The following is a 27,672-nucleotide window of genomic DNA, read 5'->3' on the forward strand; positions in this document are numbered from 1 at the left end:
CATTTTTATAGTCTTAGTTTTATTATTATTTACACAAGAACTCCACCACACTCGTAATCAATCCTCACTGGAGCTAGATGTTGGCACGATTAGCCTCTTTTTACGACCCCAGCATAAAGAGCGCCACCCTTTTCCTGCTTTGCGACATGCGTCACATTTTCCCCTTATTCTCCCTAAACAACCTGCACGAGGGGACTCATAAACAGTATCATTGCTAGAACTTAACTCCTGCCCTTCTTCTGCTTGCTTGTTTTCACTGACAGTGTTTCTCTCCCCCCCTTCCTCTCCCTCGCTTTCATTTTCTCTCTCTGCAGCTGTCTCTCCCTCCTGCTCAGAATTTTCATCTTGGCTCATGTCAGGGAAGGCAGGAGGCTCCCTGACAAAGCTGCTACCAGTTAGGACAATTTCCAATTTCAGCTCCTCTTGTCTTAACATTGGTGATTTTACCAATACTTCCTCAAATGTTTTCTGTGTATGCTGCCCTTCAAATCCCCCTGCTCTTTCCTTTCGGTTTTTCTTCATAACAATTAGCCTTTCCACCTTTACAAACTTTCCCTTCTGTCTTTGCCCAAGAGTCTTCCCTGTGTCTATTCTCATTTCTGGTTCTTCCGCTGTGTTGTTATATTGATCCAATCTGGTACTGATGGTCTCAGATATCTTAGCCATAGTTTCCATAAATTCTCTTCTCCATTGGTACAAGAATGCCATAATTTCAGCATCCGAGTTCATCTCTGGCTGCCCTGCCCATCCTTCCAATGTTTTCAGAGCAGCCAGATTCCTCTATCAGACCTGAGTAAGTCCAAGGCTATTCAGTAGAGTTTCCCAGTAAACACCAGGGAGATCCAGTACTTTTCCAGAGGAAGCATATTAAAACCACTTGTCTACTTTTCCAAAATGTCTCAGAGTGGGGTACAAAGTCACTTGCAAACTGTTCCTTAAAGTCTCAGTTGTGTTTGTGGAGCCAACTTCAAGCTTCTTCCTTCTTTTATTCCTCCCAGCAGGATATCTTATAATCCTCAGCAGAGCTCTTCATATATTTAATCAAAGTCTCTTCTGCCAAGTTCCTCAACACAGTACAAAAATAAATTCCCAATTTTATAATGCAATAGTGATAATATGCAATTATGAATAGATTTCAGTTGCTAAGAACTTTCCTTTCCACAACCATAAGCGAAAGGTTTGAGAAAGTGGTGTTAGGGCTCCCTGATGCTCCCAGAAGTCTGGCACTACCTTCCCCTTTTCTGTCTCTCAATACAGCATCGTAGCCACTTTTAAAATCTCCTGATACTGACAATCAGTGAAGGATGGGTTTTGGTGGCTCATCGACAGGCACTTGTCCATAAGTTTTTAGTAAAATAAGTTATCCTACTTGCAACTTTTCTCCATGCAATGTAATTTACCCATAAAGTGAAGGGTGGACCCTTTGTGTATCGCCAAATTCAGTCTAATTAAATCCAATCTGATTATATTTCTTTCTTCAAGCAAAACTGTAGAAGATGCAGAATTCTTCTTACCCATTTATTTCAGCTTGAATATTTTTAGTTGTGAATCTCCTGCTGACAGCAGGCAGCTCGAGAGTCACGGTACAGCTGAGAGCGCTCTCAACCGCTCCCCCCCCCCCGCTTGCCCTTCGGCAGTGTTTTTTTCAGGGGGGGGCGGGAGATTGGCACTCCGCTGGACCACTTGACACTCCACACACCTTTGCGAAGCTTGGGGGGGCACCTTGGCGGGCTCCCCTCTAACCTCTGTGGGGCTCGGGTCTGCCCGGAGATCAGACTCCTCTTTTGATGGAATTTTATCTCCTTTCCAACCCTTGACAATCAGCATCCTTACTGACGTTGTTGCATACAAAAAGATCCTCCTTTTCTCTCTTGAGATGTCTGATGCCATAATGCCTAAGAGGAAGGCTTCAGGTTTTTTTGATAAACGTTATTTTGAACAGTTTTTAAAAATTCATTATATAAGTTGCCAAAAGCTCTTTATTTATTTTTTTGTAAGCCCAGCGCATGTGGTACATTGTTCCCTCTAACTCTCTACACCTCCAGCATAAATTTGAGTTGGTTTTCTATATTTTAGCTAGTTTGCTGGGGGTGATGTACCACCTGTATAGCATCTTCATAAAGGTTTATTTTTTATAGTAAAACAAGCCATAAATTTCAGCTCCCTTCTCCATAAATTTTCCCATTCCACCATCTGTATGTTATATCCAAAGTCCATCGCCCACTTAACCATAACCGATTTTACCTCTTCTTCTTTTATTTCCCAGTTTAGTAATAGTCTGTACATTTTGGAATGCAATTTGTCTCTATTTTTTAATAGACCTCTCTCTAATTCCGATATTTCCGTAGCAAAACCAATTTTTTATCTACCTTAAAGATGTCGTTCAATTGGTGGTATTGTAACCAGTCTGAGATGATGTCTTATATCCTCAAACTTTCTCAGTTTTAATTGATTTTGTCCTCCTCTAACAGTTCCTTATATGTTGCCCAGTTCTTATTTATTTATTTTTTCTTTACTGAGAAGGCTTCAAGTGGGGATAACCACCAGGGGGTTTTCTGTTCTAATAAATTCCTATATTTATCCCATACGCCATACAATGCTTTTCTTATCACATGATTTAAAAACCCCTTGTGGACCTTCACTTTCCTGTAACACAAATAAGCATGCCACCCATATAGGTTATCAAATCCCTCAAGAGTTAATAAATCAGTATTCTGTAAATTCATCCAGTCTTTCAACCAGCAGAGACAAGCCACTTCATAGTACAATTTTAAATTTGGTAATGCAACCCCTCCTCTAATGTCAAACAGCAATTTATGTTTTATTCTAAGTTTTTTTCCTTGCCAGATAAATCTCAATAAGTCCTTTTGCCAATCCTTAAATTTCCCTGCTCCTCCTACCACTGGAATTGATTGGAAAAGATGTAACATCTTGGGTAGTACCATCATTTTTATTAAGGATATCCTCCCCCATAGTGAGAGGTTCAACCTATTCTATATCTCTAGATCTTTTTAAATCTCTAACCACATTTTAAAGTTGTTGTTGTTTAGTCATGTCTGACTCTTTGTGACCCCATGGACCAGAGCATGCCAGGTTCTGTCTTCCACTGCCTCCCGCAGTTTGGTGAAACTCTTTAAACAGGTTTATATTTTTCATTGTGAGCCAAATTCTGAGGTATTTTACTTTTTTGGTAATTGAGGTTTTTTGCAGCTCCTCTTTAACTTGTTCTGACATGTTCTTCACTAACATCTTAGTTTTAGTTTTGTTAAGTTTAAATCCTGCCACCTGACAAAATTCTGCAATTCTTAACACTATGGGTAGGCTTTCCATTGGATTTTCTGTTGTAATTACTAAGTCGTCTGCAAATGCCTTCAATTTAAATGATTTGTTTCCCACTACGATTCCTTTGATCTCACTGTCCTTTCTTATTTTGCTCACCAAAACTTCTAATATCAGGATGAACTGTAGTGTGGACAATGGACATCCCTGCCTTGTACCCTTTGTTATCCTAAAATTTTCTATAAGTCCGTTGTTTATAATTAGTTTGGCTCTTTGATTCTGATATATCACATTTATTCCTCTATTGAAGGTTTCACCTAGATCCATTTTCCCCATCATTTTTAAGGAAATCCCAAGATATATTATCGAATGCTTTCTCCGCATCAACAAACATTAATATTGCTTGCTTATCACTTCTCATTTCCAAATATTCCAGAATATCAATTCTCATTCTTATATTGTTCTTCATTTGTCTGCCTGGTAAAAAACCCCACTAGGTCTTCCATTTATTATGTCCTTTAATACCCTTTTTAATCTGGTTGCTAGAATGTCTGCAAATAATTTGTAACCATTGTTCAGGAGCGATATTAGTCTATAATTTTGTACCGACTTTGGGTCTAGACCTTGTTTAGGTATTAGAGTTATGAATGCTTTTTGCCAAGTTTCTGGTAGCTTCCCTTTACTTAGAACAACTTTCTTTTATAGCTGAAAGTCTATAATTTTTGATAATAAACCTGATTTGCAATGGGGGTTGAATAATTTTGATTGTAACTGTAATATTCTTCCTACCAGTAACTGAACTGCTGGTGGTCAAGGAGTGGGAGTACACAAGTCTGAAGCAGTTTCAACACAGGACAAAAAAGAGGCACATTTTAATATTTACAAAGCATAGAATTTGGGCTATAAAGGTACCCAACACAGCTAAAAAGAAACACCTGCTCCTTCTTAGTTACCTATCTTTCCAAACAGTGGTATACACACATTTAAGGTCACAAGTGTCCCAGTTTCAAAGGAGTAAGACTCAATCTTGCACAACATCTTTAACTTAAGTAGTCCTTTCCTAGACCATCATGCTCCTTTCTTGGGGAAGTGGAAAAGTAAAGCTTTACTAAAGTTTTAAAATGGTTCACTGGCTGGGTTGACGCTGAAAGAACTTTCTGTTTTGTATTTATTTATTTTTTTGCTGCTGCAGGGAACCTTGTTAAAAGCAGAAAGATTTAGAATATTGTCAAGAAGTTTTAAAAATGTAATACTATTTATTTTTGCTTCAAAAACATTTCAGCATTCTAAACATACAAAAAACCCAAACATAACATTTTTTGAAAATTTTTGTTTATCTTTTTAAATACAGGGTGTTTTTGAACTTCAATTTTCTGTGCCTTCTCTTCACATTTTAAGCTGAAAACGAAGAGATCTTCAGTTTCCATTTAAAAATTACCCCACTTAATTAAAAAAGGAAAGAAAAGTATCCATACAATTTCTCATGCCAGCTGAAATTCCCCCTCCCCTTCTGCAACTAAGAATGGCAGCAGAATGCTAGTTTCACTATATACAGAAATAAAACTTTAGGCTAAATGGATGCCCACTGTACTGTAAATAGATCTAATTTTGCAGAGTGCGCTTTGAGATACGACCCCTCTGTCCCTCTGTGGAAGAGTGTTACAACCTTCAGGGAGTTACTGCCCATCCCCCTCTGAGGCATCACCACTGAAAGCATGAACCACAAGAATCTGTCTAGTTTTTACAAACTATAGATATGTACAGTTTTATAACCCAGGATTTTCTAACCAATAACCATATAGTTAAACACCACCTTACAAATTAAAAAATAAGATGCTTGAGAAACATTTATAAATGCTTTGTTACACCAACAGGAAAAGTGCACAGAGTTGAGGAGAACACAAGAGTGTCTTGCTTCCACCTTTTTGTTTTAAAAATGCTTGGAAATATGTACAACTTTGTTACAATTTCAGAGTGCCTATGGACACTTAATATAAACCATGGTTTGGTTATATTTAGTTTTTCTTTCCTGGATTTTCCTACAGCAACTTTATTTAATTTAAGCTCCCACCGCTGGTGTGGTCAAAATCTAAATTATGTTATTAAACCTAATAAAAAGGGCAAATAAGACACCCTCTTAAATAAGAAGTGCCTGTTTATTTTCTCTTTTCCAAATGGTGTTTCCCCTACTCTATGGTATTCACATGGAGACAAGTATTATACAGTTTCTCATTCCTCCTCCTCCTCCTCCTCGTCTTCCTCCTCCTCGTCTTCGTCATCCTCCTCCTCCTCTACCTTTTTCCGAGCTGCAACAGCCGCTTTGGCCACTGCACTCTTTGCACCATCAAACTTGCCTTTAGACTTGTAGTCTGCGACATCCTGCAAGAGCAAGAGGATGAGTTTCACTGGCCTTTGTGTTATCAACCTATTTGCCTTGTTGGGGGGGGGCTTTCAAAATAGCCTATTTCACATGAAATAAGCTAAAGGCACTATTTCACTTATCATTATTGAACACCTTGAGGGAGGTGGGGAGATACGCAGGATTAGACTGATTTATTTATTTTTTAAGCCAGTAAGGAGGGTTATTTTATTACCTTGCCACTTCCTCAGTTGGAAACTGGTGGTGGTTGTTAGCAAACTGCAACTATTAACACTTGCAAAACAATGACTTAGATACATAGAACTGTAGGTGTGATGTTACTTGAACAATGGGCCTCCAGTCTCTTGCACCCCGCAAAATTCCACTTCCCATGGAGCTGTACATAATGCAACACAGGAGGGAAGACCCACCTGCACAGCATGAGAAACCCCCTCCCATTCACTCAAGTGGCTCTATGCATTAAGCAAGTGATATCATACTCATTCTGTGCTTTTTAAAAGTAAAAATTCAGTGCCAAAGTAGCCAAAACTCTGTTCCCCCCAAAAGTAGGAGTAGCCCCTCTTGGATGTAGTTGAACTAAGAACTCCCCATCAGCCCTGAAAATGGACTGTGCTAGTTAGGGCTGATGGGAGTTGGGATCCAACAACATCTGCTGCAAGTTCCATGGGACCTGCCTCTTTCCACCAGGCCTAGGGTGGGACCCTGACAGACTACAAAGCACTGGGGTTGCCCAGCAGAGAACACTGTTTACACTGGTAAACTGCTTGTAATTGTTTTAATAATTGTAATGATTTTTAACTAGTTTTGTAAGCGCTCTTTGTGGGATGTGCCTGGGAGGAGAGGAGCAGGGGAGGGTGGCAATTACAGTGGTTCAGGGGTAGGGGGAGGTATGGTGTGGGAAGAGGGGCATGTTGTGTAAGGGGCAGTTCATGATTTTTTTCCCCATTTGGATTTTTTCCCCTGTTTTTGTTTTTCTTATATTTTCAAAACATGTGCCTGAGAGGAGACGAGAGGAGAGGAGCGTGGGAGAGCAGGGGGAGGCCCAGTTACAGTGGTTCTGGGTAGGGGGAGGTATGGTGTGGGAGGAGGGGTAGACCAGGTTAGGAGCACACGGCACAGGCAGCTAGTGACTGTGCCGTGTGCCAGCCCCTCCTCCAACCTGGGGAATTGTGGTTGTCGTATCAGTCAGCCCTCAGGTCTGAGAATGCTGCTGTTGAATGCCAGGTCAGCCCAGAATAAAATCTCCCTCATCCATGATTTGATTATGGATGAGGAGGCTGATCTGGCATGTATCACTGAAACCTGGGTGGGCGAACAGGGTGGAGTTGGTCTCATCCAGCTGTGCCCACCTGGGTACTCAGTGCAGCATCAGGCCAGACTCGAGAGTCAGGGAGGGGGAGTTGCTGTGGTCTATAGAGATTCATTCTCTCTCTCTCCAGGCTCTCTGTTGAGTCGGGGTGTGTGTGTGTGTGTGTGTGTGTGTGTAATCTAGAGTGTGACAATGACACTGCAAGCAATAGCCTCCAGAAGATCAAAAGAGACTATGAGGCTCTGGGCAGGAAATTGAAGCAATTAAATGCACAAATTGTCATCTCATCTGTCCTCCCAGTTGAACGACGTGGCCCAGGGAGAGAGCGAAAAATAGTGGAAGTGAACAGCTGGCTTCGCAAATGGTGTAAACAGGAACGGTTTGGATTCTTAGATCACGGACTGCAGTTTCTTGAAGATGGACTTCTGGCAAGCGATGGGCTGCACCTCACAATGGTTGGGAGGAATGCTTTTGCCAAAAATCTCAGAAACCTCATCAGGAGGGCTTTAAACTGACTAATGTGGGGGGGAGGGAGACAGTGCTACTGAAGGTAGGAGTCTATGAATTGATGAAGATGATCATCTAAATGTCATAGACCAAATGGAGCAAACAGCACGCAGACCTAGTGGTGGGGGAAAAAAATCCTTAAATAAGAGAAACGGGGGAATGATTAATGGACTTCAATGTCTGTAGACTAATGTACAAAGCATGGGAAATAAACAAGATGAGCTTGAGCTCTTGGTACAGCAAACTAAATATGACATAATAGGCATCACTGAAACCTGGAATGTAATAATGGAGGGATACAATCTATTTCAGAGAAACAGACCAGACAAGAAAGGAGGAGGAGTGGTGTTATATGTCAGGGATATGTATACCTGTGAAGAGATCCAAGATTTAGAACCTCAAAGCCAAAGTGAGAGCATTTGGGTCAAAATTAAGGGAGAGAAGAATAACAGTGACCTCATTGTGGGAGTTTACTATAGATCCCCAAGCCAAACGGAGGACATAGATGATGCCTTCCTGGAACAGATGGCCAAGCATGCAAAAGGAAGGGAGATAGTAGTAATGGGGGACTTCAATTACCCGGATATTTGTTGGATGTCAAACTCAGCCAAGAGCATAAGGTCAAACAGATTCCTCACTGGCCTTGCAGACAACTTCATTGTCCAGAAAGTGGGAGAAGCAACAAGAGGAACAGCCATTTTAGATCTGGTCCTAACCAATGTTGATGACCTGGTTAGTGGGGTAGAAGTGGAAGGATCATTAGGCGCAAGTGATCATGCTCTTCTGAAGTTTACTATACAGCGGAAAGGAGCAGCCAAGCATACTAGGACTCAATTTCTTGACTTTAAGAAAGCCGACTTCATAAAACTTAGGGAAGTGCTGGGTGAGATCCCATGGAGAGTAATACTAAAAGGAAAGGGAGTTCATGATGGCTGGGAGTTTGTTAAGAGGGAGATAGTAAAAGCACAACTTCAGGCAATACCAATGAGGCGGAAACATGGAAGATGCCTAAAGAAGACAGGGTAGCTATCTAAAGAACTTTTAACTGAGTTAAGATTAAAAAAGGATGTGTACAAAAAATGGAAAAGGGGGGAAACCACCAAAGAGGAATTCAAACAAATAGCCAGCACATGTAGACACAAAGTCAGAAAAGCTAAAGCACAGAATGAACTCAGGCTTGCTAGAGAGGTTAAAAGCAACAAAAAAGGCTTTTATGGGTATGTTCGTAGCAAAAGGAAGAACAAAGATACAGTGGGGTCACTCAGATGAGAAGATGGTGAAATGCAAACAGGGGACACAGAAAGGGCTGAACTCCTCAATGCCTTCTTTGCCTCAGTCTTCTCCGATAAGGAAAACAGTGCCCGACCTGAAGAATTTGGAGCAAATGATTCAGCAGAGGAAACACGGCCCAGAATAACTAAGGAGATAGTACAAGAATACTTGGCTAGTTTAGATGTATTCAAGTCTCCAGGGCCAGATGAACTGCATCCAAGAGTATTAAAAGAACTGGCAGATGTGATCTCAGAACCACTGGCAGTCATCTTTGAGAATTCCTGGAGAACAGGCGAAGTCCCGGCAGACTGGAGGAGGGCAAATGTTGTCCCTATTTTCAAAAAGGGGAAAAGAGAGGACCCAAATAATTACCGCCCAGTCAGTCTGACATCAATACCAGGGAAGATTCTGGAGCAGATCATTAAGCAAACAGTCTGTGAGCACCTAGAAAGGAATGCTGTGATCACCAATAGTCAGCATGGATTTCTGAAAAATAAGTCATGTCAGACTAACCTGATCTCGTTTTTTGACAGAATTACAAGCCTGGTAGATGAAGGGAACGCAGTGGATGTAGCCTACCTTGATTTCAGCAAGGCATTTGACAAGGTGCCCCATGATATTCTTGTAAAGAAGCTGGTAAAATGCAGTCTTGACTATGCTACCACTCAGTGGATTTGTAACTGGCTGACTGACCGAACCCAAAGGGTGCTCATCAATGGTTCCTCTTCATCCTGGAGAAGAATGACTAGTGGGGTGCCACAGGGTTCTGTCTTGGGCCCGGTCTTATTCAACATCTTTATCAACGACTTGGATGATGGACTCAAGGGCATCCTGATCAAATTTGCAGATGACACCAAACTGGGAGGGGTGGCTAACACCCCAGAGGACAGGATCACACTTCAAAACGACCTTGACAGATTAGAGAACTGGGCCAAAACAAACAAGATGAATTTTAACAGGGAGAAATGTAAAGTATTGCACTTGGGCAAAAAAAATGAGAGGCACAAATACAAGATGGGTGACACCTGGCTTGAGAGCAGTACATGTGAAAAGGATCTAGGAGTCTTGGTTGACCACAAACTTGACATGAGCCAACAGTGTGACGCGGCAGCTAAAAAAGCCAATGCAATTCTGGGCTGCATCAATAGGAGTATAGCATCTAGATCAAGGGAAGTAATAGTGCCACTGTATTCTGCTCTGGTCAGACCTCACCTGGAGTACTGTGTCCAGTTCTGGGCACCACAGTTCAAGAAGGACACTGACAACCTGGAACGTGTCCAGAGGAGGGCAACCAAAATGGTCAAAGGTCTGGAAATGATGCCTTATGAGGAACGGCTAAGGGAGCTGGGCATGTTTAGCCTGGAGAAGAGGAGGTTAAGGGGTGATATGATAGCCATGTTCAAATATATAAAAGGATGTCACATAGAGGAGGGAGAAAGGTTGTTTTCTGCTGCTCCAGAGAAGCGGACACGGAGCAATGGATCCAAACTGCAGGAAAGAAGATTCCACCTAAACATTAGGAAGAACTTCCTGACAGTAAGAGCTGTTCGACAGTGGAATTTGCTGCCAAGGAGTGTGGTGGAGTCTCCTTCTTTGGAGGTCTTTAAGCAGAGGCTTGACAACCATATGTCAGGAGTGCTCTGATGGTGTTTCCTGCTTGGCAGGGGGTTGGACTCGATGGCCCTTGTGGTCTCTTCCAACTCTATGATTCTATGGTGTTGGGGGACTTCAACACCCATGCTAAAGCAATTGGCTTTAGGGCGGCTCAGGACTTCTTGGATGCCATGACAACTATGGGGCTCTCCCAACATGTCACCGACCCAATGCATGTGGCAGGCCACACTCTGGACCTTGCTTTCTCAACTGGGTGGGAAGAGGGTGATTTGAAAGTGGGGGACATTGACATCTGTCCCCTTTCATGGTCAGATCTTCTGTTGAGATTTAGGCTGTCATCACCATTTCCCCTCCACAGAGGTGGGGGACCTATTAGGAAGGTCCGCCCTTGGAGGCTGATAGATCCAGTGGGATTCCAAATAGCTCAGGTCATTGACACGATCACCCCTGAGTATCCTCTCCCACTTTGTGGAGCCCCTTTGGCCCCCTGTAAGCCCCCATAGCTTAGAGCGAGGAAACAAGCTGGGAGACGGCTTGAATGCAAGTGGAGGAAAGCTCTGAATGAATGCAACCAAACACTGGTAAGGGCTCATTATCAAGCCTACCTAGTGGCAGGGAAGGCAGCAAGGAAGAGGCATACTTTGCTGCCTCCACTGCATCCTCATTATGGCGTCCGGCAGAGCTATTCCAGGTCATATGGGGCCTTTTACAGGCTGGCCCAAAGGAGGTGGTGGAACCAATGGTAGCTTGCTGTGACTTGTTTGCAAAGCATTTGGAGGATAAAATCATTTGCATCCACAAAGATCTTGACTCTGTTGTTATAGCAGAGGAATCTCATGGGGTGTCCAGAGCACAGTCTAGTCCTGTTGTTTTGGTTGAATTTCTAATAATAAATAATAATAATAATTTATTTATACCCCGCCCATGTGGCTGGGTTTCCCCAGCTACTCTGGGCAGCTTCCAACTGAATATTAAAAACAATACAGCATCAGACATTAAAAACCTCCCTAAACAGTTGTATTTTAAAAGTAAAATAGTTGTTTATTACCTTGACATCTGATGGGAGGGCGTTCCACAGGGCAGGAACCACTACCAAGAAGGCCCTCTGCCTGGTTCCCTGTAACCTCAGTTCTTGCAGTGAGGGAACTGCCAGAAGGCCCTCGGTGCTGGACCTCAGTGTCCGGGCTGGATGATGGGGGTGGAGACACTCCTTCAGGTATACAGGACCGAGGCCATTTAGGGCTTTAAAGGTCAGCGCCAACACTTTGAATTGTGCTCGGAAACGCACTGGGAGCCAATGAAGATCTTTCAGGACCGGTGTTATGTGGTCTCGGCGGCCGCTCCCAGTCACCAGTCTAGCTGCTGCATTCTGGATTAACTACAGTTTCCGAGTCACCTTCAAAGGTAGCCCCACGTAGAGCGCGTTGCAGTAGTCCAAGCGGGAGATAACTAAAGCATGCACCACTCTAGCAAGACAGTCTGCGGGCAGGTAGGGTCTCAACCTGCGTACCAGATGGAGCTGGTAAACAGCTGCCCTGGACACAGAATTAACCTGCGCCTCCATGGACAGCTGTGAGTCCAAAATGACTCCCAGGCTGTGCACCTGGTCCTTCAGGGGCCCAGTTACCCCATTCAGGATCAGTGCGTCCTCCACACCAGCCCACCCCCCCATCCCCCAAGAACAGTACTTCTGTCTTGTCAGGATTCATCCCCAATCTCTTAGCTGCCATCCATCCTCCAAGCACCTCCAGACACTCACACAGGACCTTCGCCGCCTTCTTTAAAAGAGAGGTAGAGCTGATGATCTCTCCCAGCGGCTGCATGTAGATGTGAAAAAGCATGGGGGAGAGGGCGGAACCCTGAGGCACCGCACAACCCAGGGGTCTGAACACTCATCCCCCACACCACTTTCTGGACACAGCCCAGGAGAAAGGAGCGGAACCACTGTATGACAGTGCCCCCAGCTCCCAGCCCCTCAAGACGGTCCAGAAGGATGTTATGGTCGATGGTATCAAAAGCCGCTGAGAGATCCAGCAGAAATAGGAAACAGATCTCACCTTTGTCCCTAGCCCGCCGGAGATCATCGACCAGTGCGACCAAGACAGGTTCAGTCCCGTGGTGAGGTCTAAAGATGTTTTTTTAAGAAGCGGTTTAATGACCGCCTCTTTCAGTGGGCCTGGGAAGGCTCCCTCACAGAAGGAAGCATTCACCACCCCACAGAGCCCATCGCCCAGCCCTTCCCAGCTTACTTTTATCAGCCAGGATGGACAAGGATCAAGGAGACAGGTGGTTGGTTTCATTCGTCCAAGCAGCCTGTCCACATCCTCGGGGGTAACAGATTGAAATTGATCCCATATAATACCAGAAAGAAATGGATGTCTCGTATACCCCAGGTAGTGTGGTTGCCAACCTTGAGCCAGACATCCTGGAGAGTGAAGTCAAATGGGCTTTAGAAAGCACTGCTAATAACAAGGCCAGTGGAAGTGATGATATTACAGCTGAACTATTTAAAATTTTAAAAGATGAGGCTGTTAAGGTGCTACACTCAATATGCCAGCAAATTTGGAAAACTCAGCAGTGGCCAGAGGATTGGAGATCAGTCTACATCCCAATCCCAAAGAAGGGCAGTGCCAAAGAATGCTCCAACTACCGCACAATTGCACTCATTTCACACGCTAGCAAGGTTATGCTTAAAATTCTACAAGGAAGGCTTAAGCAGTGTGTGGACCGAGAACTCCCAGAAGTGCAAGCTGGATTTCAAAGGGGCAGAGGAACCAGAGTCCAAATTGCAAACATGCGCTGGATTATGGAGAAAGCTAGAGAGTTCCAGAAAGACATCTACTTCTGCTTCATTGACTATGCAAAAGCCTTTGACTGTGTCGACCACAGCAAACTATGGCAAGTTCTTAAAGAAATGGGAGTGCCTGATCACCTCATCTGTCTCCTGAGAAATCTCTATGTGGGGGGGAAAGCTACAGTTAGAACTGGATATGGAACAACTGATTGGTTCAAAATTGGGAAAGGAGTACGGCAAGGCTGTATATTGTCTCCCTGCTTATTTAACTTATATGCAGAATTCATCATGCAAAAGGCTGGGCTGGATGAATCCCAAGCCGGAATTAAGATCGCCGGAAGAAATATCAACAACCTCAGATATGCAGATGACACAACCTTGATGGCAGAAAGTGAGGAGGAATTAAAGAACCTTTTAATGAGGGTGAAAGAGGAGAGCGCAAAATATGGTCTGAAGCTCAACATCAAAAAAAAGAAGATCATGGCCACTGGGCCCATCACCTCCTGGCAAATAGAAGGGGAAGAAATGGAGGCAGTGAGAGATTTTACTTTCTTGGGCTCCATGATCACTGCAGATGGTGACAGCAGCCACGAAATTAAAAGACGCCTGCTCCTTGGGAGAAAGGCGATGGCAAACCTAGACAACATCTTAAAAAGCAGAGATATCACCTTGCCAACAAAGGTCCGTATTGTAAAAGCCATGGTTTTCCCAGTAGTGTTGTATGGAAGCGAGAGCTGGACCATAAAGAAGGCTGATCGCCGAAGAATTGATGCTTTTGAATTATGGTGCTGGAGGAGACTCTTGAGAGTCCCATGGACTGCAAGAAGATCAAACGTATCCGTTCTTAAGGAAATCAGCCCTGAGTGCTCACTGGAAGGACAGATCGTGAAGCTGAGGCTCCAATACTTTGGCCACCTCATGAGAAGAGAAGACTCCCTTGAAAAGACCCTGATGTTGGGAAAGATTGAGGGCACAAGAAGAAGGGGACGACAGAGGATGAGATGGTTAGACAGTGTTCTCGAAGCTACAAACATGAGCCTGACCAAACTGCGGGAGGCAGTGGAAGACAGGAGTGCCTGGCGTGCTCTGGTCCATGGGGTCACGAAGAGTCGGACACGACTAAACAACAACAACAATATGACTAGACAGGACTCTTGCTCCCACAGTGGAGTCTACCTCCTTCCGAATCTGAGCAACTTTATCTGCAAAAAACTTTGCAAAAGCATTGCATGAGATCTTGGGGTCCCTACCCGGCCCCGATGATGAAGGTGGTTCTGATAGATTGCGAACCACCTGAAAGAGTCTCCTCCTGCTGTTTTCTGCAGATGCAATAGAGGCGGCAAAGAAGGTCCTCTTCGCTGTCGCCATCGCCACTTGGTAGGCTTGACGTTGAGCTCTAACCTGTGTTCGATCCAATTCAGAGTGAGTTTTCCGCCACCGGCGTTCTAGCCATCTCAGCGATTGTTTCATCACCATCAGCTCCAGGGAAAACCATGGGGCTGTCCGGGCTCCATGCAATCGGAGAGGATGCTTCGGAGCCATGGTATTGGTAAGCCTCGAGGATGTGGACAAGGTGCTTTGATAGGTCAGGGCAACCACTTGTGCTCCAAACCCTTGCCCCTCTTGCTGATATAAACCAGCAGGGAGGGAACAGCTGGCTGGTCCAGGGAGGTAATCAATGCCTCTTTGCGAGATGGGGTGGTCCCTGCCTGTTTGAAGGAGGCAGTGGTAAAACCACTCCTTAAGAAACCTTCCATGGACTTAGGAAATCTAACTAACTACCAGCCAGTTGCTAATGTCCTTTTCCTGAGCTAGGTTCTGGAGCGGGTGGTTGTGTACCAGATCCAGGCACTGTTGGAAGACACTGGTTTTGTAGATCCATTTCAACCAGGGTTTAGGCCCAGAAACTGCTTGGATCGCCCTTTATGATGAGCTGTGTCATGAGAGAGACGGGGAAAGGTGCCCCTGTTAATTCTCCTTGACCTATTGATGGCTTTCAATATTATCAACCATGGTATCCTTCTGGAGAGGCTGTCCAAGTTAGGGGTGGGTGGTACTGCTATGCAGTGGTTCCAGTCCTGCTCGGATAGTCATTCCCAGGGGGTGTTGCTTGGGGAGTGCTTTTCAGTCCTGTGGAGCCTTCAATGTGGGGTTCTGCAGGGCTCGATCCAATCCCCTATGCTGTTCAACATCTACATGAAACCGCTGGGTGGGGTTATTCAGAGGTTTGGAGTACATTGTCAGCTGTATGCTGATGATACTCTGCCCTACTTCTCCTTTACATCTGCAGGTGAGGCAGTGGAAGTGCTGGACCGTGGTCTTGCCTTGATAATGGACTGGATGAGAACCAACAAACTGAAACTCAATCCAGGTAAGACTGAGGCACTGTTGGTGGGTGGTTCCCTAGACCAGATTGGAGGGGGGGTCGCCTGCTCTTGATGAGGTTTCACTTCCTCTGAAGGAGCAGGTTCATAGCTTGGGGGTACTCCTGGATGCTTCGCTGTCACTTGAGGCTCAGGTGGTCTCAGTGGCATGGAGTGCCTTCCATCAGCTTCAGCTGGTGGCCCAGCTATGACCCTATCAGGACAGGGATAGCCCAAGTACTGTTGTCTATGCTGTTAACCTTGAGGTTAATTACTGCAATGCGTTATATGTAGGGCTGCCTCTGAAGACTGTTCGGAAACTCCAGCTAGTGCAGAATTCAGTGGCCAGGTTGCTCACCGGGGCAAAACGGTTTGAGCATATTACACCAATCCTGACCCGATTGCACTGGCTACCAATTAGTCTCTGGGCCCAATTCAAAGTGCTGGTTTTGACCTATGAAGCCTTAAACAGCTCAGGGCCCCAGTACCTTAAGGACCGCCTCTTTCCATATGAACCTACCCAGACCCTGAGGTCATCTTCTGATGCCCTCCTTAGTGTGCATCCTCCTCGAGAGGTCCGGAGGGTGGCAACACAAGAGCGGGGCCTTCTCTGCTGTGGCTCCCCGTCTCTGGAATGCTCTCCTCAGGGAGTTTTGCTTGGTGCCTTCATTATACGGCAGGCAAAAACGTTCCTCTTTAACTAGGTCTTTGGCTGATTCACACCCAATGCCCTTTTAAAGTGTGTTTGGGGGTGGTGTTATTGGGTTGTTTTTGTTTATATGTGTTTATGTGTGTGTGTGTGTGTGTGTGTGTGTGTGTGTGTGTGTGTACACATATACACACAAATTGTGTGTATGTGTGTGTGTGTTTTTATATTGTGATCTTATCCTGTGAACCACCCTGAGACCTGCAGGTATAGGGTGGTATAAAAAATTAATAAATGATAAATGATAATAATAATAATAATCTGGGTGGCCACAGGTTTCTCATTCCTACCATACAGGCTTACACAAGCTAAGGAAAGTTGCATGCTCTCCAGCCCTAATAGCTAGGAAAAAGAGCAAAGGGGTCCTGGAACTCTCAACCCCATAACATCTTCACCCTTTGCTTACAGAAGGCACCGCCAACTTTCAAACTTGAGTTTAGCATAAGCACCACAGAAACAATTTCCTGTGGAGCTTAGTTCCTGGTATGTTTCCCAACCCACTTCAACATGCTGGTGCTAACTGGGTTACTTTAAGACCATCGCTTTACCCATATGGCCTTGCCTATACACTGAGATCTGCTTTGGCGGTCTTGCTTTGACAGGCAAGGTACACACAAGAGGTGGCCCCTTCCAATTAACCTATGCTTGTTTATACACTTGTGTGATTTCAAACACCTCTCCTGTAGTAATTTTTACACCTGATGTGCCTAAATAATCTTATATCATTCCTCCTATACATGGACGTATGCTACTTTTAAAGGTTTGTCCCTAAAAAGCCATTTATAGTTTTTTGGGAAATGAGATTAGTTTGTGAGATCAGAACTCTGTATTATCAGTTCCACCCCATCCCCCCAATCTATACCAGCAGAACTGGTTTCAAATTATTTGTACCCTGCTCAGTAGTCTCCCACTGAATTGGCTTTCCAAGTGCAATTCAAGATGGTGTTATTACCCATAGGGCTCTCTCACGTGAATCTGCCCATCCTCCAAGTTTGGGTTTTACATATCTCTTGCATGCACCATTGGCTTCTGAAGTAAGGCATGCCATATGTGGAATTCCCTGCCACAAGAGGCAAGGTTATCTTTCTCATTTATTTGTGTTTGTCCAGCAATTGAAAACATTCCTTTAAACTTTTGATTATGTGCTGATGCTTAAATGTATTGATTTACAACAAATGCTAGTACTTGTATCTTTTACTGCTATTTTTAGTTTTGATAATTTGCATTTTAAAGGTGGAAGCACTGCAATCTGTATGCTTGCTTTTATATTTGTAAGCTGCTATGAGCAACTCCTTTGTTGCTGGAGTATAATTTTTTTAAAATTAAAATATTATGCCACAGGATACAGCCCAGCTACCTCTCTAGAATTTCTTTGTATTTCAGGACAGACAAAAGGAAGCACTTCTTCACACTGCATAGTTAAACTAGGGAATTCACTCCACAAGAGGCAGTGATACCAGCCAAGATGGATGGATTTAAGAGTCTTATCCTTCATGATTTTGTCTAATCCTATGTATGTCTACAAGCTATGGTGGCTATGTTCTACTTCCACTGCAGGAGGCAGTGGAGACCAGCTATTGGGAATCATAGGTGGAGAGAGTTCTGTTGCGCTCAGGTTCTGCTTGTGGGCTTCTTATTTGTATCTGGTTGGACCACAGGATGCTGGACTAGATGCACATTTGGCCTGATCCAACAGGGCTTTTCTTACATTCTTAGTTCAAATTATGAGCTTTTTATGCCTTTTAGCAGAGCCCATCACTGCTAATTTGCAATGGCTGATGCCAGAGGAGAGAGAGAGAGAGAGAGAGAGAGAAGTTGCATCTTTACAACATAAAAACACATAAATTAATACAATATTCCTGCTTGGGCTGGCTTCTGAGACAGGGACAAGTTTGGAAATGGCAGGAAAGCTTTACATATTTCAGTACCGAGAGTGTTACAGTATTTTGTTTCACTTATCTGCTCTGAAACTCTAGGATGAGGTGGGATAATACACTTCCGATCTAGCAAAAGGAAGGTATGCAAAGGTTTCCTCCAGTGACATAAAGACAGCAAGATAAACATGGCATATCTTGTCAGTGTTAATAGTTAAAAGGCCTTGGAGTCAGCTGAAATCCCTTTAAGTAAATTGTTAAGCACAGTTTCCTGATAAACATGCACTGGAATTTGTTTCCATTGAAGGAACTATCAGTAGGCTTGGAATGCCCTCTTAGCTGGGAAGTACTCCACTGATTTGGGAACACCACATGTGTTAGCACAGTTTACATTTAAAGCAGGCTTCACCAACCTGGTGCACCCTCCAAATGCTGTCAGAACTCCCAACTCCCATCAGCCAGCTGCACTAGCTAGTGCTGATGGGAACTGGTAGTCCAACAAAAGATCTGGAAAGTGCACCAGGTTAAAAAAAGTCTGCTTTAAAGTGTCTGTCATGAGACTGATGTTTCATTTTTGGAGCAAATGTAAGCAAGAATTTGCAGCATATGGACAGAAGCCACCTGAGCCTTACCTTCTCATACTTCTCCTTCAGTTTCGCAGCCTTGTTGTTGTAAGGCTGTTTCTCCCCATCACTGAGGTTGTTCCACATTTCACCCAATTTCTTTGCCACGTCTCCAATGGAGATGCCAGGATTAGTGGATTTGATATTGGGACGGAATTCTGAACAGAACAGGAAGAATCCAGACCTTGTGAAGGATGGGAGGGAGAAGACAAACTGCAGTTGAGAGCTGGCATGGTGGCCAGGGGTTTATTACCTATACTACAAGCAAACTAGTTTTTAAACAGTAGCTTCCTCTCCCCAATAAACAATAGTTATTTGGTTCAGATGCCACACTACAGTTTAGTGTTACATGCACAAGTCTTGGACTTGAATGCTCTCCTGGCGTGGCCGCCAGACCATTGGAAGCTCCAAACCACAGTTTATCTGGGCTCAGACATAACAAGACACTGCTGTTAGAAGCAAAAGCTTTCAAGATTTCAACTATCTCCTCCTTGCATGCCATACCAGCAGAGAAGTGGGGAGTTAATGAGAATGAGGCTTGTACAAATAGTACTAAAACAGCTTTCTCCAGCCTGGTGCACGCCAAATGTTGCTGGACTACAACTCCCATCATTCCTGACTACCAGTCACATGGGGTGGGGCTGATAGGAGTTACAGCCCAGCAACCTTTGGTTGGCACCAAGTTGGGGAAGGCTGCCAGCTAAACCATTTTAACATTGCATTCAAATGAGCTCAGTGTGAAGGTAGCACTAGGGATTCAAATTTTTCCAGTGTTACAGATCCAAGGACTCTCGGTGGGGGATAGAGTGGCAGAAAACCACAACAGTTTGACTGATGTGAAACCAGTTAGAAAATATAACCTAGGCATGAGCTAGTAATTCCCCAATTTAAATTCAACTCAAAACTCATTGGGGGACCTTGGCAAGCCACTAGCCCTCAGCATCAGCACCCCCACCTCCAAGCTGTCTTATGAAGATACTTTCAGTTCAACTTCTGGCTCATCTTTCAGGACAGTTGTAAGCATTAATGTTATGTGAAACACCAAACACGCCAGAGTGCTATTAAATAAATAACAGAATTAGGAGATCAGGGTCATTAAGTGAAGACAAATTTCAAGCTTCTTTCTCCCACCTCCAGGATACTCACAGAAGTGGCAAATGGTGCCACTCTCAATCAACTACTCAGTGCCAAGATTTAGGTGATCAGGTATTAGTAGCCTTCAAAAGCATTAACTTTTTTTTATTAACAGTTGTACTGCTATCTTGAAAACAATCAAGTCTTTCCAACAGTTTGTTAATAGGTTAACTCTCCCCCAATGCAGCAGACTGAGACTCTGAAGAGGTTTGTTTAAAAGTGCTTTCTTCAGTTGTTTAGCATGCAGAAGGTCCCGGGTTCAATTCTTAGCATCTCTAAGTAGGTCTGGGAAAGACACCTGCCTGAAACCTGGAGAGCCACTGCCAGTCAGAATACAATACTAACCTAGATGGGGCAATGGTCTGATTTGGTTTAAGGCAACTTCTCACTGTCAGATCTACTTCTTTCTTACTTACTTTGTTTAAATGCAGGCTTGCAATGTTCCACCTAACAAATATGCGAATAAGTTTATGTACACAATTATGTAGGGAAGTTACTTACGGTGGCCGTTTGGGGGCATTGGGATCCTTCTTCTTCTTACCACCCTTTGCTGGTCCATAATCCTTCATTTCTCTCTCATACCGTACTTTATCAGCTTTAGCCATTTCATCAAATTTACCCTTCTCTTTGTTTGACATGGTCTGAAAGGCAAACAGTTACTCATGCACCTTCCCAAAAAGAGTACACAAGCCACAAACTAAGGCAGGAGGAAAGGACCATAGCTTAAGAGGTAGAAAAAATGCTTTGCAGGCAAAAGGTCCCAAATAAAATTCTTTTTGAGGAGACAGACTTCTACCAGAGACCTTGTGGAGATGCTGCCTGCCCAAGTAGGCAACACCAGACCTATGTTCCAAAAATACAGCTGAGTTGCTCTCAACCATCTGAAATAGAACCAAGCACTCCCTGCCAAAGCCCAAGTCTGTAAGGCCATTGGTTCACCCTTGCATGCTTTAGTTCCAAGGGAAACAGACTCAAAATTAAGACCAGATACAGTGGCTTGTATCTTCCGTCTTCTGTATGTTACTCCCAAGCTTCCCAGATAAAGATAAAAGCAAATTTTAAGAGCATATTCTTGACAGATCAACTATAGCTATACCTGCACACAGTGTTAGAAACTGAGATAGAAAAGCTAGGAGCCAAATGGCCCCTGGAACATGGGTTACAGGCGCAAAAACAGAATGGCTAGTTGCCATCCCCCCCCCAAATACAGCAGCACCTTCTATTTATTTTTTCAAACACATGAACTGATTCACAATTCATATCAGTGATACATTGTAATATCACACTTTAATAGCAATTCTTTATTGGAAACCACAAACATAGGTCAACTCCTGCAATAGCAGCAAAAACCATAAGTCATTTGAATAATTAATATGTTCAAATACCAGTCTCTCTCTGTGTGTATATGTGATGTGTTATGTAAAGTACTGCACTAGATTTGAACTAACATGCTTTGGGTGGGGAGGAGAGGCAAAGCAGCACATGGAAGGCAGCAGCCAGTGATCTAACAGCAATCTCATAATCTCATAGAAACTTACGAGCTCGAAGGGACCCAAGGGTCATCTAGTCCAACCCCCTGCAATGCAGGAATATCAGCTAAAGCATCCATGCCAGATGGTCATCCAACCTCTGCTTAAAAACCTCCAAGGAAGGGGTGGGCAGGGAAGGCAAGGCATACTTGACAGAGATGTTGTAAGGATTAAAAGAATACATACTTGTAGTATCTGAACACTTGAACACAATGCAAAAACTTATTACTGTTACTATATTTAATTTTTAATTGTTGTTTTAACTCTTAACTGTTGCATTGTTTGAATGTACTTGCTTTACTCTATTTTTTATACGTGGATGCTTATTTTAATGTTTCAATGAAATTATTTTATTGTGCACATTTATTACATGCATATATATTATTTCGTAATTGGTTTTATACTTCTAAGCTACATAGAGGCCAACTTTGACAATTAAGCAGCATATAAATTATTACTACTATTATTACTGAACTTGAAAGAAATTTGAGAGAGAAAATGAAACAAATGCGCAACTACTAGATTATTTGGAGAGGGACTGTGAGAAGAGGAGGAAGGGGGAGTAGAAATATAGTTCTATGAGCAGTTCCTCCTAAATAGTGGGGTTGGGGGAACAGATGATGTCTCAAATCTCTCCAAAGCAGCCTTCCAGCCTTACTTAAACATGAAAGGAACTTGCCAGCCTCTCTCTCTCCCTCCAACTCCCAAAGCAAAGCTCATTTTGCTTTAAAAAACACACACCCATACACACCCCTTCTCTTCTGACAAAAGGGGGGGGGGTGGCAAAGTGGGGTGGGGGAGTCAACTGCCTGGAGAAGAAGGAAGAAGCAGAGAGAAACCAATCCACCCCTTCTCCGAAAACGGTGCCCCTTTAAAAGAGGAGCAAAAGACTGCTGGCTTAAACACAAGCAGCTCTGGATTGGAGGTGTGGGGGTGGGCTGAAAAACCAGCTGCTTCATCCTGAGGAACCAGGGCGGAGGAGGGGCTGTGTTTTTGCTATGACAGACCACTTGCTTTTCAGCTTATGCAAATGGTACCACAATGGAGTAAGATTTATTCTTCCTGCAGAGTGTCTTAAGCTCAACAACCTGATTACAGGTTTTCAGCTTTTGTGCTCCCTCTTAGGGACATTGCCCTCACTGGAGACTTTAGTCACAATGGTTGTGACAGGAAATCTAAACTTGGTCACAAGGTGGGACTATTGAGTCTCAAAAAGCGCCTATTCTGTTTGAACCCTGCCTGTGCAAATACGGCTGTTCTAGACAAAGCAGCATGGGTAGGCAACATGATGCCCACCAAATGTTTAGGACTCCAATTCCCATCATCTTCAGCTGTCATGTTGGCTACTGAGATCCTGCATCCTCTACTTTAGGTGTAGGGAACTTGTGTCCCTTCAGATGTTGTTGGACTCAAACTCCCATCGGCTCCAATCAGCATGGCCAAGGTCCATAGAGGGTCATGGCTTCCCTGAAGTAGATGATGCAGAATTCATGTTCCTAAGAACTTTAATTTAAAAAAAAAAAAGCAAGAGTTTGTAGTCCCTATGATTCCAACAAATTCTTTGAAGTGTGCTGGCAATGCCCAGTGAATTCTCAGATGCTAAAAGGGACACAAGCTGGGTTTTAGACTCCTTCATTGCTCTGTAACTCATTGACTTGGGCTGCAAATCTCTCTTCAGTAATTTGAGATAATGGCAATAAGCTTAAATGGCAGAGGGGGACAGTAATTAACAGAATTAAGGACAGTTGATTTTGTTTTAAAGTTGAAAGTGTGTTCATGCAGTGAACACATAGCTTTCTCTCACTAGGCCATTGTCTTTATAGCAAGTGTGAGGAATTGGGTCTGGGAGACAATACCTTCCACCTCTCTGAGCACTTCTTTGAGAACTCTGCAAAGTTGACAGGAACTTCTGGATTCTTCTTCTTGTGTTCTTCACGGCAGGTCTGAACAAAGAAGGCATAAGCAGACATCTTCCCCTTTGGCTTTTTCGGGTCACCTTTAGCCATTTTTACTCTCTGGAAAGGTATTTTAAAAGATCACCACTTACCATTCCAACAAGCAATTTATGCTGTGTACACTAGGCAACCAAACTTATAGTCAGGCTACCCTTCGGTTGGTTAAAAATGACATAGTGTAAGACTGACTTTCGCATACATCTTAAGATCTTATCAGCCAAAACCAGATAATTTCTGTCCACTGGGAAGTTGGGTTTTTTTCTTGAGCTGACATGGACATTGTGCAAGTTCTCTACTGCCACAGCCAGTGGCAAAGGAAGGTGAATCGGCACCCAGGGTGACAAACCTGCGTATGAGCGTGCGCCGCTATGTAACGCGCATGTGTGTGCTGCCACGTAACGTGCATGCGCCACACGTACCCCGGTGGGATCCTCTGCTCACGGCTGCAGCGACGGCGGAGGGATTGTTTGGCGGTATCCCGCCGCCGCCCATATGCCGCGTATATGCGTGGTATGTAAGCGGCGCAGATACCGCTGCCATCCATACAGCACTCGAGCGCTGCTGTGCATGCAAGGTACGTATGGCACACGCGCATGCGCCACTGGGCGGTTTGCCAACAGCGCTGCTCGTGCTATACGAACAGCAGTGGAGGGTGCAGCCACGAGTGGAGGATACTCCGCACGTGGCAGCGGTGGCACGATGGCAGTGGCTAGCACCACCGTGCCCGAAGGGTTGCGAGCCCCCTGTGGGGTGCCTTTTTGTCACCCCCGCTCAGAGACAGCACCCGGGGTGGATCGCCTCCGCCCCCTTCCTCCGCCACTGTCCACAGCATTATTGCATAGTTTTTCACTTGACTGAGCTTATTTGCTTACATTTGATGGTCAAGGGCTGTAGCTCAGTGCTAGAGCATCTGTTGTACATGCAGAAGGTCCCAGAGTCAGTCCCCAGTGGCATCTCCAGGTATGGCTGGGGAGAGACTTCCTCTCTGAAACCCTGAAGAGCCTGTGCCAGTCAGTGTAGACTATACTGAGCTAGATGGACCAATGGGTTTGACTCAGTAAAAAGCAGTTTTCTGTGTTCCAATGTCAAGCACATGTTTGAACCAGCCCATAATACTAGAGGGAGGTTTTCAACCTTTTTGAGTTCAAGGCTCCCTTGACCAACTACATTCTTTCTGCTGCTCCCCTGTGGTGAAACATACTCTGGGCCTCAGAATCCCAGTTATGTTACCCCTTTCCTGCACAGCTGGCAGCCCCTCACCCCTTTTCAATCACACTCCCTTGTGGAGTGTTCCCTCAGCCTCCTCTCCTTTCCCCTCTTTGAAAGTCCTCCGGGCAGCAGCTGCCATCTCCCCGGTCTCTGAGCACCTCCCCCCCAACCCAAAGAGAGGTGCCTCTTCATGATGCCCCACAGGGGCCTGGGAAGAGGATGCTCCCAGCCTTGATGGCCCGGCAGAGACTGGCCAAGGGTGAACATGAGGCCAGTGCCTTACCTTGGGAGGCAGCAGTGGCAACAGCGGGCACCGCCAAGCCTGCATGGTGAAAAGGCTCCCTTTCCACACCAGACACTCAGCTCCTAGGCAGGCATTGCACACAGCAAGCAAAAGAAAGGCCAGTGTGGCACCTGCCTGCCCGGTCTCCCACTTGTCCGTCCATTTCCAGCAGCAAGGGCTGGTGGACTGGCTGGCTGGGCTCCCTCACCCACTTACTTCCTTACTCTGAGGCCACCTCAGCTCCTGGCAACCAGAGGCACCATTCGCCTTGTAGGCTGCTGCAACAAACAGTCGTGCAAGCCTTTGGGAGGCAGAGACACAAGATGGCATCAGAGGTAAGGAAACTATCATTCAAGGCACCCCAGAGTGCCACGGCACATTGGTTGAAAACTGTACTAGAGTATTAAAGGGTTAACTAATACACATAGTTGTGACTTGTAGTCTTTGGCTAGCCTTCAATAGGAAAACTCTCCTCAAGACTTAAAAAATGCATTTCATGTCAGAGTATCTGTCATGCATCTCATATGGACACCTTTTACTTCAGCATTATAAAACCAGGTCTCTGAAATTAAACGTATTTAAACCAAAGAGTTTATTGAATAAAAGCATGACTTATAAGACTGATGTTACTCCACCAAGGGATCTATAGTTTTGATGTCACTATTTATTAATTTTAATGCCCAGAACAGCTGCTAACTTTTCAGATATGAAAGCATCTTTCCCACCTCATCTCCTGAAAAAGCAAGTATTTATGAGGTTAAAAGCAGGGGTGGGAAATTTGCTCATGATGTTTTTAAAATGTATTTACATGAACATTGGTAATAAATATCATTAAAAGTTTAAATTAATTTTGTTATTGATTTCTTCCTCTCCAGGAAAAAAAGATCAACACCCACTTTTCTCAAAAATCACACCTAATCCTCACATTTCCCTTTCTTCTAATCAATAATCCTATTTCAATAGGATTCAATAGGCGTGACGGGGGGGTGTGTGGCAGGGATCTTCCTTCTTTTTCACCTTACTACATTGGAGCAATTTGTTTTTTAAAAGCCCTTTTATTGCCTTCACAAATACAGCTGGGATATGCCCCGGGTCGCTATATATTTGCTGGAGTGACTCCGAGAAGCTGAGTGAAAAGGCGGGGTGGGGGAGAACTGACGGGTCACTAAAGACACCAATAATTCATCTTCCATTTTGTGTAATGCTTACTCATGAAAGAAAGTGCCCCGCAAATAAGCCCTTCGGCTCGCCTTTGGCCATAAGGGTCAAAGTTGGCTGGAGCTGGGGCAAGCTGTGGGGTTCTTGCCCTTGCTATATAGTTTTGATGCTTTGCTAAGGCAGGGATATGGAGAGAAGGGTTCCCCCCTCGCCCATAGCCAGCCAGCTCCATACGCTAAAATGGCTTCTCTACAAGGCACCGAGACTGGTATCCCAACAAAGCCACCGGCACCCGTCTGCTCGGATGAAAACTGCAGGAAAGGAAGCCGAAGCACCCGGGCTCCCGAAAACCAACTAGCCCCGTAGAAAAAGCTGTCCTCTTTCCTATGAGGCGGGGTCCGGGAAATGGGGGGGGCAGCTTTGAAGCAGCCTCCCACCCCCATTTCCCTGTTCAGCTCAATAGTCTGTAACAAAGACTGCCTGTCATGAAGCCATTACAAACCCTGGCTAACGCTCAGCCGCGCCGAAGGAGGAAAATTGCAAGAAAGCCGAATCCGGCCCCCAACCACCCCACCACGGGCGTGAACTGATAGAAAGGAGGGGTGGGGGTCTCTGCACACCCCCCCCATTTCCCCCCGCGTCGCTCCTGTTTCCCGCCTCTCTGTTGCCTTTACGTTTTTCTTCCTTTAGTCGTACCACTAAAACGCCAGCCATATTAACGCACACAAGACCTCAGCTCAAGCATATGGCAAAGGGCGAGGGGGGGGCGGTTCAGGGCTTAGCGGCGGTCACAAGGAGACGAGGGACACATTTATGTAGAGGGTAAATAAAAATATTGAGGAAACGAAAGGCTTGGGGCGGATCAGAAGGCGAGGAGAAGACATGGTGGGGAAGAAAGAGGGAGGCGAGGGAGAAGAGAGGCGGGGTGTTTATGTCCTGGATGCGCAGAGATTATCCTTTTCAGATTCTAAAGCGGCAGCCATTACTAACGCAGAATAAACACCAGGCACCAGAACAGTCCGCTGTCCCCAAGAAGGCGAGACAAGGTGAGAGGCAACACACGTGGAGAAGCGGAGACGGGGCTGACATGACAGTTAAGCGGGAGGTCCCCCGCCCATGCGGGAAAGTTAATGTACCAGCCATATTCTACTGTAGCAGCAGAAAACCCATGTGTGTGGACTTACTAATTTTCCCTGCAGAATAAGAGACACCCCTAAATGATAATGGCTGTATGTGTGTGTTTCTAAGCGCCTATCTGGGCGTCGTCGCCCACGCACCCCTAATCAGAAATATAAAAATAAGCCTAGCTCCATTTACACCAGGATCCGGGACAAGTCTCGATTTCTCACGCCTACTTAAGAGGAAGGTTTGGGAAAGCCAAGTTAAAGTTGATCGGAATACATATATACAGACAAAAATTAAAAACTGAGAAACTTCTTTAAGCAAAAGGATTACCCCCCCAAAAAAAAGAACAATTAAAACTGTTTTTCTTTAAAGGGGGGCATTTAAAAGGGCGAGCAGAGCAGCCGCCCCAAAAACAGTTGCAAAGTGCTCCAGAAACCTACCTGTATTGTTCGCTTTAACCTAGGCGATAAGCAAGGAAAGTGAGCAAGGCGCACGCAGAGGACTCAGCGCTAGTAGCTGCGGCTCAGCCTCGCGTTGGCTGCCTACGAGAGCGGCCTG

The 27,672-nt window shown here is 44.8% G+C and overlaps 1 protein-coding gene across 2 annotated transcripts; it reads right to left on the minus strand.

The window, feature by feature from the left end:
- On the minus strand, positions 1-27,672 carry LOC128406132 (high mobility group protein B3-like). 2 transcript variants are annotated; one of them, XM_053373155.1, is made up of 5 exons: positions 27,555-27,672; positions 23,241-23,399; positions 20,357-20,496; positions 18,731-18,905; positions 1-1,064 (listed from the first exon to the last, which is right to left on the minus strand). In XM_053373155.1, exons 2-5 carry the CDS (start codon positions 23,388-23,390, stop codon positions 1,038-1,040), a joined length of 492 nt encoding a protein of 163 aa, XP_053229130.1. In that variant the 5' UTR covers positions 23,391-23,399; positions 27,555-27,672; the 3' UTR covers positions 1-1,037. The 2 variants fall into 2 exon arrangements, with proteins under 2 accessions (XP_053229130.1, XP_053229129.1); XM_053373154.1 differs by lacking the exon at positions 1-1,064 and adding an exon at positions 4,137-5,658 and having other exon boundaries at positions 27,555-27,671.

Source organism: Podarcis raffonei, chromosome W (genome assembly GCF_027172205.1).
Source record: "Podarcis raffonei isolate rPodRaf1 chromosome W, rPodRaf1.pri, whole genome shotgun sequence".
NCBI classification, from domain to species: domain Eukaryota; kingdom Metazoa; phylum Chordata; class Lepidosauria; order Squamata; family Lacertidae; genus Podarcis; species Podarcis raffonei.

What these genes read in the sequence shown, in the direction of transcription:
- LOC128406132 (XM_053373154.1), bottom strand. Translation starts at nt 23,390, where the DNA reads ATGGCTAAAGGTGACCCGAAAAAGCCAAAGGGGAAGATGTCTGCTTAT. An exon ending in AGTGCTCAGAGAGGTGGAAG is followed by an intron (nt 20,497 to 23,240) that starts GTATTGTCTCCC and finishes TTTGCCTTTCAG; the next exon opens with ACCATGTCAAACAAAGAGAA. An exon ending in AATGCCCCCAAACGGCCACC is followed by an intron (nt 18,906 to 20,356) that starts GTAAGTAACTTC and finishes ATCCTTCACAAG; the next exon opens with GTCTGGATTCTTCCTGTTCT.